Here is a 10,557-nt window from a genome sequence, read left to right on the forward strand (position 1 = left end):
GGGACAGTGTAGAGGGAGCTTTACTCTGTATCTAACCCCGTGCTGTACCTGCCCTGGGAGTGTTTGATGGGACAGTGTAGAGGGAGCTTTACTCTGTATCTAACCCCGTGCTGTATCTGCCCTGGGAGTGTTTGATGGGACAGTGTAGAGGGAGCTTTACTCTGTATCTAACCCGTGCTGTACCTGCCCTGGGAGTGTTTGATGGGACAGTGTAGAGGGAGCTTTACTCTGTATCTAACCCCGTGCTGTATCTGCCCTGGGAGTGTTTGATGGGACAGTGTAGAGGGAGCTTTACTCTGTATCTAACCCGTACTGTATCTGCCCTGGGAGTGTTTGATGGGACAGTGTAGAGGGAGCTTTACTCTGTATCTAACCCGTGCTGTACCTGCCCTGGGAGTGTTTGATGGGACAGTGTAGAGAGAGCTTTACTCTGTATCTAACCCGTGCTGTACCTGCCCTGGGAGTGTTTGATGGGACAGTGTAGAGGGAGCTTTACCCTGTATCTAACCCGTGCTGTACCTGCCCTGGAGTGTTTGATGGGACAGTGTAGAGGGAGCTTTACTCTGTATCTAACCCCGTGCTGTATCTGCCCTGGGAGTAGTTTGATGGGACAGTGCAGAGGGAGCTTTACTCTGTATCTAACCTATGCTCTACCTGCCCTGGGAGTGTTTGATGGGACAGTGTAGAGGGAGCTTTACTCTGTATCTAACCTGTGTTGTACCTGCCCTGGGAGTGTTTGATGGGACAGTGTGGAGCAGTGGGCAAAAGACGGCCCCCGTTCGTTCTATCCGGCCTGCTAGGCAGGACAGAAATAGAATGTGAGCCGGAGCTCGAGCTGCACCTTAGTCTGAGTCGAGTCGCGGCTGCTCATCTCAATGTGTCTTTTACTGACGAACGAGACCAGCGCTGCGTCTTTCCTCTCCCCGTACCCAGAGTACAACGGCAGGTGGGGGGTTCTCATCGCCGTCTTAGACACGGGAGTGGATCCCGGAGTACAAGGACTCCAGGTAATGGCACGTGACTGTAGTTCAGGCCTTGCGATGCCTCGAGCTCCTGTACTCAGCATACTAAAAAGAGAACACCTCTCGTGTGGGAGGCCCTGCAGACTCGTGCCGCTCGCCAAACTACCACGTGAATTTTCAGTACAACATATAATCGATCAATCAGCCATTTCATTCATTTAATAACGGAAGATTTTACTATTTTACACTACATTTTGTGTCTAATTCTGGGCACCACACTTTGGGAAGGATGTGAAGGCCTTAGAGAGAGTGCAGAAAAGATTTACAAGAATGGTTCCAGGTACGAGGGACTTCAGTTACGTGGATAGCCTGAAGAAGCTGGGGTTGTTCTCCTCAGAGCAGAGAAGGTTGAGAGGAGATTTGATAGAGGTGTTCAAAATCATGAGGGGTCTGGACAGAGTAGAGAGAGAAACTGTTCCCATTGGCGGAAGGGTCGAGAACCAGAGGACACAGATTTAAGGTGATTGGCAGAAGAACCAAAGGTGACATGAGAAAAACTATTTTACGCAGCGAGTGGTTATGATCTGGAATACACTGCCTGATAGGGTGGTGGAGGCAGATTCAATCATGGCTTTCAAAAGGGAATTGGATAAGTACCTGAAGGAGAAACGTTTGCAGGGCTACGGGGAAAGGGCGGGGGAGTGGGGTAGCTGAAGTGCTCTTGCAGGGAGCTGGCACGGGCTCGACGGGCCGAATGGCCTCCTTACATACTGTAACCATTCTATGATTCTATTTTAGTATCTGCGACTAGCTGAATTTATGTTTATTAATTATTGGGAGGGTAGAAGTGGGAGTGATGATCAACACTATTTCAAATTTACCAATTTAACACTTTGCTCTCACCAATGACTGTTAATGGAGTTATTAATTCTTGCACAATTATTCACTCAGTTTAATATTATCCTACTTAATTAGCATAGTGGAGGCATAACTAAATGGACCCGGGTATACTGACACTGCATTCACGCTTTGTTGTAATTTAAGCCAGTTTTCCCCATACCATGAACAATTTAAGATTATTGTTATGACTGGAAGTGGGTGGTAGAGATTCATGTCGTTGGCCAGTCCCAGTAATAAATAGCACTCAGGGATGAAATGTGTATTATAAATGGTGCATTACTTGTGCCCATTCTCAAGTGAAAGTCGACAAACTCTATCGGAGTCTTGACTTTTCTCGGGAGAGATAGTACATTGACAATGAACAAGCCCAATTTGATGGCTGATTTGGGGCGCAGTCTGCGGTTTAAATCATTTTCCGAGTCACCTAATTATTTCTCAGCGAGGTTTCAAAAGCAATTTTTTAACGGCTGTTATCAATGATTTTATCCTTGATTGTGCCTTATATCATGTTTATAGTTGCCAGTGGAAGCAGAGTCAATCTCTCATTTTCCACTATATGAATTTAGACCATTTGCAATAGAGACCGAGCACTTTTCAATGTGATTCGTAAACCTGTATCATGTTCGTTAGCATGTTAATAAGTGTTATTTGTATTAAGTGTGGAAACGACATAAATGCCAGATTATTCTTTATACAATAAATGCCAGAACAATTTTAATGGTAGCTATTAACACATTTCATGTGTGCGGCCCTATTCCCTCTAATTTATTTTGTGCGCGGACCCTTTAAATTTGTTGCGCGGCCGCACATGCGCAGTATCTCGTCCGGGACCTCCTGATTGGAGCGCGGCCCCTCGTGATTGGTGCGCGGCCCGTGATTGGTGCGCGGCCTGTGCGGCCCCTCGTGACTGGCGCGCGGCCTGCGTGGCCCCTCGTGACTGGCGCGCGGCCTGCGCGGCCCCTCGTGACTGGCGCGCGGCCTGCGCGGCCCCTCGTGACTGGCGCGCGGCCTGCGCGGGACCTTGTGACTGGTGCGCGGGACCTCGTGACTGGTGCGCGGTCTGCGCGGCACCTCGTGATTGGTGCACGACCGCGCACCTTAGGGGAAACATTGGTTTTCCGTCCTCAGCTGCTCACCAAAACACGTTAAGTGGTCCTCCAGCTCAAATAATTGCCCACCCCTGTTGTAAAGGTCGGTGTGAGTGTACAGTACTCGGGACAGAACAGTCTTGTGACACGTTATATTATCTAACCGTGTTGTCTCCAACGTAACACGAGGTGGCACCAAGGTGTATGATGGCAGCAGCGTTCGGGCAGCAATGTGCGAACGTGTGTACATGGGCCATGACATCATGACGAAGTTTCTTCTCCTCCTCAGCAGCCATCTTGAAATCGATGTTTTCGAGATTTGACTCCAGTTCCTGGAGCTGCTCTTCTGTGATTGGGAGCCCCAGCACCTGCAGAGAGACACCAGTGAGAACCAGAGTAAGACGTGGACTGGAGCAACCACACGCCAGGCAGCGCAACATCATTACTTAGAAACATAGGAACAGGACGAGGCCATTCAGAGAAGGTTAAGGGGGGACCTAATAAAAGGTATTCAAAATTATGAATTATGCAAGAAGGGAGTACATGCTACCCAGGCTATACCCAGTACATGCTACCCAGGCTATACCCAGTACATGCTACCCAGGCTATACCCAGTACATGCTACCCACCGGCTGCCCAGTACAATTCCCACTCCAGCACACCTTACTGAATAGCAACAGGAGGAGGCCATTCAGCCACTTGAGCCTGTTCCGCCATTCAATTAGATCATGCAGAGGGAGCTTTACTCTGTATCTAACCCGTGCTGTACCTGCCCTGGGAGTGTTTGATGGGGACAGTGCAGAGGGAGCTTTACTCTGTATCTAACCCGTGCTGTACCTGCCCTGGGAGTGTTTGATGGGACAGTGCAGAGGGAGCTTTACTCTGTATCTAACCCGTGCTGTACCTGCCCTGGGAGTGTTTGATGGGGACAGTGCAGAGGGAGCTTTACTCTGTATCTAACCCGTGCTGTACCTGCCCTGGGAGTGTTTGATGGGACAGTGCAGAGGGAGCTTTACTCTGTATCTAACCCGTGCTGTACCTGCCCTGGGAGTGTTTGATGGGACAGTGTAGAGGGAGCTTTACTCTGTATCTAACCCCGTGCTGTACTTGTCCTGAGTGTATTTGATGGGGACAGTGTAGAGGGAGCTTTACTCTGTATCTAACCCGTGCTGTACCTGTCCTGGGAGTGTTTGACGGGACAGTGTAGAGGGAGCTTTACTCTGTATCTAACCCGTGCTGTACCTGCCCTGGGAGTGTTTGATGGGACAGTGTAGAGGGAGCTTTACTCTGTACCTAACCCCGTGCTGTACCTGCCCTGGGAGTGTTTGATGGGACAGTGTAGAGGGAGCTTTACTCTGCATCTAACCCCGTGCTGTACCTGCCCTGGGAGTGTTTGATGGGACAGTGTAGAGGGAGCTTTACTCTGTATCTAACCCCGTGCTGTACTTGTCCTGAGTGTATTTGATGGGGACAGTGTAGAGGGAGCTTTACTCTGTATCTAACCCGTGCTGTACCTGTCCTGGGAGTGTTTGATGGGACAGTGTAGAGGGAGCTTTACTCTGTATCTAACCCGTGCTGTACCTGTCCTGGGAGTGTTTGATGGGACAGTGTAGAGGGAGCTTTACTCTGTATCTAACCCGTGCTGTACCTGTCCTGAGTGTATTTGATGGGGACAGTGTAGAGGGAGCTTTACTCTGTATCTAACCCGTGCTGTACCTGTCCTGGGAGTGTTTGATGAGACAGTGTAGAGGGAGCTTTACTCTGTATCTAACCCGTGCTGTTCCTGCCCTGGGAGTGTTTGATGGGACAGTGTAGAGGGAGCTTTACTCTGTATCTAACCCGTGCTGTTCCTGCCCTGGGAGTGTTTGATGGGACAGTGTAGAGGGAGCTTTACTCTGTATCTAACCCGTGCTGTACCTGCCCTGGGAGTGTTTGATGGGACAGTGTAGAGGGAGCTTTACTCTGTATCTAACCCGTGCTGTACCTGCCCTGGGAGTGTTTGATGGGACAGTGTAGAGGGAGCTTTACTCTGTATCTAACCCGTGCTGTTCCTGCCCTGGGAGTGTTTGATGGGACAGTGTAGAGGGAGCTTTACTCTGTATCTAACCCCGTGCTGTACCTGCCCTGGGAGTGTTTGATGGGGCAGTGTAGAGGGAGCTTTACTCTGTATCTAACCCGTGCTGTACCTGCCCTGGGAGTGTTTGATGGGACAGTGTACAGGGAGCTTTACTCTGTATCTAACCCGTGCTGTACCTGCCCTGGGAGTGTTTGGTGGGACAGTGTAGAGGGAGCTTTACTCTGCATGTAACCCGTGCTGTACCTGCCCTGGGAGTGTTTGATGGGGACAGTGTAGAGGGAGCTATACTCTGTATCTAACCCGTGCTGTACCTGCCCTGGGAGTGTGATATGGGACAGTGTAGAGGGAGCTTTACTCTGTATCTAATCCGTGCTGTACCTGCCCTGGGAGTGTTTGATGCTCATTCGCAGCACTCCGCCCGATATTACTAACCGCACTAAGTGGGGAGGTGAATTTGAACAAGTTTGAATTTGACCATGTGACTGCGCAAACATCTCGTCACCTCCACCAGACAGCCACTGCAGTAATGCCACTCTTTCCACCATCTTATGCAGCCCGTTTGTTTCCCCAAATCTCACCCTTATGGACGACACCCCCAACCCCCAAGCAGCAGAATCGGGGTGACTGTGGTTAGATTCCATAACTGGAGTCCACCAAAGAAATTCTGCAATATGGAGGAGCGTCAGTTCAGCGCGGAACTTCTACCTGCTCCCCAGACAGCGCTCACCCACCCCCCGGCCCCGCGCTCTGACCACCCCCCCCCCCCCCACCCGCGCTCTGAACCCCCCGGCCCCGCGCTCTGACCCCCCCCCCACCCCCCCGGCCCCGCGCTCTGACCCCCCCCCAACCCCGTGCTCTGACTACCCCCCACCCCCCGCGCTCTGACTACCCCCCGGCCCCGCGCTCTGACTCCCCGCACCCCCCGGCCCCGCGCTCTGACCCCCCCCAACACACCCCGGCCCCGCGCTCTGACCCCCCCCCACACCCCGGCCCCGCGCTCTGACCCCCCCCCAACACACCCCGGCCCCGCGCTCTGACCCCCCCCCCAACACACCCCGGCCCCGCGCTCTGACCCCCCCCCACACACCCCGGCCCCGCGCTCTGACCCCCCCCCAACACACCCCGGCCCCGCGCTCTGACCCCCCCCCACACCCCGGCCCCGCGCTCTGACCCCCCCCCAACACACCCCGGCCCCGCGCTCTGACCCCCCCCCCCCCACACACACCCCGGCCCCGCGCTCTGACCCCCCCCCACACACACCCCGGCCCCGCGCTCTGACCCCCCCCACACACACCCCGGCCCCGCGCTCTGACCCCCCCCCCACACACACCCCGGCCCCGCGCTCTGACCCCCCCCCCACACACACCCCGGCCCCGCGCTCTGACCCCCCCCACCCCCCGCGCTCTGACTACCCCCCACCCCCCGGCCCCGCGCTCTGACCCCCCCCCAACCCCGTGCTCTGACTACCCCCCACCCCCCGCGCTCTGACTACCCCCCGGCCCCGCGCTCTGACTCCCCCCACACACCCCGGCCCCGCGCTCTGACCACCCCCCACACACCCCGGCCCCGCGCTCTGACCCCCCCCCCCCCACACACCCCGGCCCCGCGCTCTGACCCCCCCCCACACCCCGGCCCCGCGCTCTGACCCCCCCCCAACACACCCCGGCCCCGCGCTCTGACCCCCCCCCACACACACCCCGGCCCCGCGCTCTGACCCCCCCCCACACACACACCCCGGCCCCGCGCTCTGACCCCCCCAACCCCGTGCTCTGACTCCCCGCACCCCCCCCCCCCAACACACCCCGGCCCCGCGCTCTGACCCCCCCCCCACACACACCCCGGCCCCGCGCTCTGACCCCCCCCCACCCCCCCGGCCCCGCGCTCTGACCCCCCCCCAACCTCGTGCTCTGACTACCCCCCACCCCCCGCGCTCTGACTACCCCCCGGCCCCGCGCTCTGACTCCCCGCACCCCCCGGCCCCGCGCTCTGACCACCCCCCACACACCCCGGCCCCGCGCTCTGACCCCCCCCAACACACCCCGGCCCCGCGCTCTGACCCCCCCCCCACACCCCGGCCCCGCGCTCTGACCCCCCCCCAACACACCCCGGCCCCGCGCTCTGACCCCCCCCCCACACACACCCCGGCCCCGCGCTCTGACCCCCCCCCAACACACCCCGGCCCCGCGCTCTGACCCCCCCCCACACCCCGGCCCCGCGCTCTGACCCCCCCCCACACACACCCCGGCCCCGCGCTCTGACCCCCCCCCACACACACCCCGGCCCCGCGCTCTGACCCCCCCCCCACACCCCGGCCCCGCGCTCTGACCCCCCCCCACACACACCCCGGCCCCGCGCTCTGACCCCCCCCCACACCCCGGCCCCGCGCTCTGACCCCCCCCCAACACACCCCGGCCCCGCGCTCTGACCCCCCCCCCCCACACACACCCCGGCCCCGCGCTCTGACCCCCCGCGCTCTGACTACCCCCCACCCCCCGGCCCCGCGCTCTGACCCCCCCACCCCCCGCTCTGACCCCCCCACCCCCCGCTCTGACCCCCCCCCCCACACACACCCCGGCCCCGCGCTCTGACCCCCCCACCCCCCGGCCCCGCGCTCTGACCCCCCCCCAACACCCCCCGGCCCCGCGCTCTGACCCCCCCCCACACACACCCCGGCCCCGCGCTCTGACCCCCCCCCACACACACCCCGGCCCCGCGCTCTGACCCCCCCCCCCAACACCCCCCGGCCCCGCGCTCTGACCCCCCCCCAACACCCCCCGGCCCCGCGCTCTGACCCCCCCCCCACCCCCCCGGCCCCGCGCTCTGACCCCCCCCCAACCCCGTGCTCTGACTACCCCCCACCCCCCGCGCTCTGACTACCCCCCGGCCCCGCGCTCTGACTCCCCGCACCCCCCGGCCCCGCGCTCTGACCCCCCCCAACACACCCCGGCCCCGCGCTCTGACCCCCCCCCACACCCCGGCCCCGCGCTCTGACCCCCCCCCAACACACCCCGGCCCCGCGCTCTGACCCCCCCCCAACACACCCCGGCCCCGCGCTCTGACCCCCCCCCACACACCCCGGCCCCGCGCTCTGACCCCCCCCCAACACACCCCGGCCCCGCGCTCTGACCCCCCCCCACACCCCGGCCCCGCGCTCTGACCCCCCCCCAACACACCCCGGCCCCGCGCTCTGACCCCCCCCCCCCCACACACACCCCGGCCCCGCGCTCTGACCCCCCCCCCACACACACCCCGGCCCCGCGCTCTGACCCCCCCCACACACACCCCGGCCCCGCGCTCTGACCCCCCCCCCACACACACCCCGGCCCCGCGCTCTGACCCCCCCCCCACACACACCCCGGCCCCGCGCTCTGACCCCCCCCACCCCCCGCGCTCTGACTACCCCCCACCCCCCGGCCCCGCGCTCTGACCCCCCCCCAACCCCGTGCTCTGACTACCCCCCACCCCCCGCGCTCTGACTACCCCCCGGCCCCGCGCTCTGACTCCCCCCACACACCCCGGCCCCGCGCTCTGACCACCCCCCACACACCCCGGCCCCGCGCTCTGACCCCCCCCCCCCACACACCCCGGCCCCGCGCTCTGACCCCCCCCCACACCCCGGCCCCGCGCTCTGACCCCCCCCCAACACACCCCGGCCCCGCGCTCTGACCCCCCCCCACACACACCCCGGCCCCGCGCTCTGACCCCCCCCCCACACACACACCCCGGCCCCGCGCTCTGACCCCCCCCAACCCCGTGCTCTGACTCCCCGCACCCCCCCCCCCCAACACACCCCGGCCCCGCGCTCTGACCCCCCCCCCACACACACCCCGGCCCCGCGCTCTGACCCCCCCCCACCCCCCCGGCCCCGCGCTCTGACCCCCCCCCAACCTCGTGCTCTGACTACCCCCCACCCCCCGCGCTCTGACTACCCCCCGGCCCCGCGCTCTGACTCCCCGCACCCCCCGGCCCCGCGCTCTGACCACCCCCCACACACCCCGGCCCCGCGCTCTGACCCCCCCCAACACACCCCGGCCCCGCGCTCTGACCCCCCCCCCACACCCCGGCCCCGCGCTCTGACCCCCCCCCAACACACCCCGGCCCCGCGCTCTGACCCCCCCCCACACACACCCCGGCCCCGCGCTCTGACCCCCCCCCAACACACCCCGGCCCCGCGCTCTGACCCCCCCCCACACCCCGGCCCCGCGCTCTGACCCCCCCCCACACACACCCCGGCCCCGCGCTCTGACCCCCCCCCCACACACACCCCGGCCCCGCGCTCTGACCCCCCCCCACACCCCGGCCCCGCGCTCTGACCCCCCCCCACACACACCCCGGCCCCGCGCTCTGACCCCCCCCCACACCCCGGCCCCGCGCTCTGACCCCCCCCCAACACACCCCGGCCCCGCGCTCTGACCCCCCCCCCCCACACACACCCCGGCCCCGCGCTCTGACCCCCCGCGCTCTGACTACCCCCCACCCCCCGGCCCCGCGCTCTGACCCCCCCACCCCCCGCTCTGACCCCCCCACCCCCCGCTCTGACCCCCCCCCCCACACACACCCCGGCCCCGCGCTCTGACCCCCCCACCCCCCGGCCCCGCGCTCTGACCCCCCCCCAACACCCCCCGGCCCCGCGCTCTGACCCCCCCCCACACACACCCCGGCCCCGCGCTCTGACCCCCCCCCACACACACCCCGGCCCCGCGCTCTGACCCCCCCCCCCAACACCCCCCGGCCCCGCGCTCTGACCCCCCCCCCCCAACACCCCCCGGCCCCGCGCTCTGACCCCCCCCCACACACACCCCGGCCCCGCGCTCTGACCCCCCCCCAACACCCCCCGGCCCCGCGCTCTGACCCCCCCCCAACACACCCCGGCCCCGCGCTCTGACCCCGGGGCCGCCCTCTGACCTTCTCGGCCCTCGCCAGGTAAAGCCAGAGCCGGCGCCAGGTACTGAATTTCTTCAGCTCGCTGAAGTTAAAGGCCATCTCCGGGGACGAGTACCGGCTGACCAGCGGCGAGCGGTAGAGCCCGAAGCCGCCATCCGGGACTTCATCCCGCGCCGGGCCCAACATCGCCATGGCACCGACTGACCGCACGTGACCCTGCCGGGCCCCGCCCCCCCGCGGTGGCGCAATGCAGCCGCTGATTGGCGGAGAGGCTGCCGCCGCTGATTGGCGGAGAGGCTGCCGCCGCTGTGTGCGCTCCTCCAATGGCCGCTCGCTGGGGCTCCCGCCCGCCCAGTGCGGGTGTGGATTGAGCTCCGGTACACCGGCTCACTCCAGGGCGGGAGGAGCTCCGGTACACCGGCTCACTCCAGGGCGGGAGGAGCTCCGGTACACCGGCTCACTCCAGGGCGGGAGGAGCTCCGGTACACCGGCTCACTCCAGGGCGGGAGGAGCTCCGGTACACCGGCTCACTCCCGGGCGGGAGGCGGAGGAGCTCCGGTACACCGGCTCACTCCAGGGCGGGAGGCGGAGGAGCTCCGGTACACCGGCTCACTCCCGGGCGGGAGGCGGAGGAGCCCCGGTACAC

At 63.4% G+C, this 10,557-nt stretch overlaps 1 protein-coding gene across 1 annotated transcript; it reads right to left on the reverse strand.

The window, feature by feature from the left end:
• Positions 1-1,557: 1,557 nt before the first annotated feature.
• adsl (adenylosuccinate lyase) lies at positions 1,558-10,286 on the reverse strand. The gene is made up of 2 exons (XM_085969426.1): positions 9,933-10,286; positions 1,558-3,318 (listed from the first exon to the last, which is right to left on the reverse strand). Exons 1-2 carry the CDS (start codon positions 10,101-10,103, stop codon positions 3,106-3,108), a joined length of 384 nt encoding a protein of 127 aa, XP_085825552.1. The 5' UTR covers positions 10,104-10,286; the 3' UTR covers positions 1,558-3,105.
• Between the last annotated feature and the right edge of the window lie 271 nt (positions 10,287-10,557).

This window comes from Somniosus microcephalus, chromosome 28 (assembly GCF_052327205.1).
Source record: "Somniosus microcephalus isolate GS21.2 chromosome 28, FLI_Smic_1.0, whole genome shotgun sequence".
NCBI lineage: Eukaryota > Metazoa > Chordata > Chondrichthyes > Squaliformes > Somniosidae > Somniosus > Somniosus microcephalus.

Coding starts and splice junctions, on each gene's coding strand:
- adsl (XM_085969426.1), bottom strand. CDS start 10,103: ATGGCGATGTTGGGCCCGGCGCGGGATGAAGTCCCGGATGGCGGCTTC. Junction 3,319..9,932: donor ACCTGGCGAGGGCCGAGAAG/GTCAGAGGGCGG, acceptor GTCTCTCTGCAG/GTGCTGGGGCTCCCAATCAC.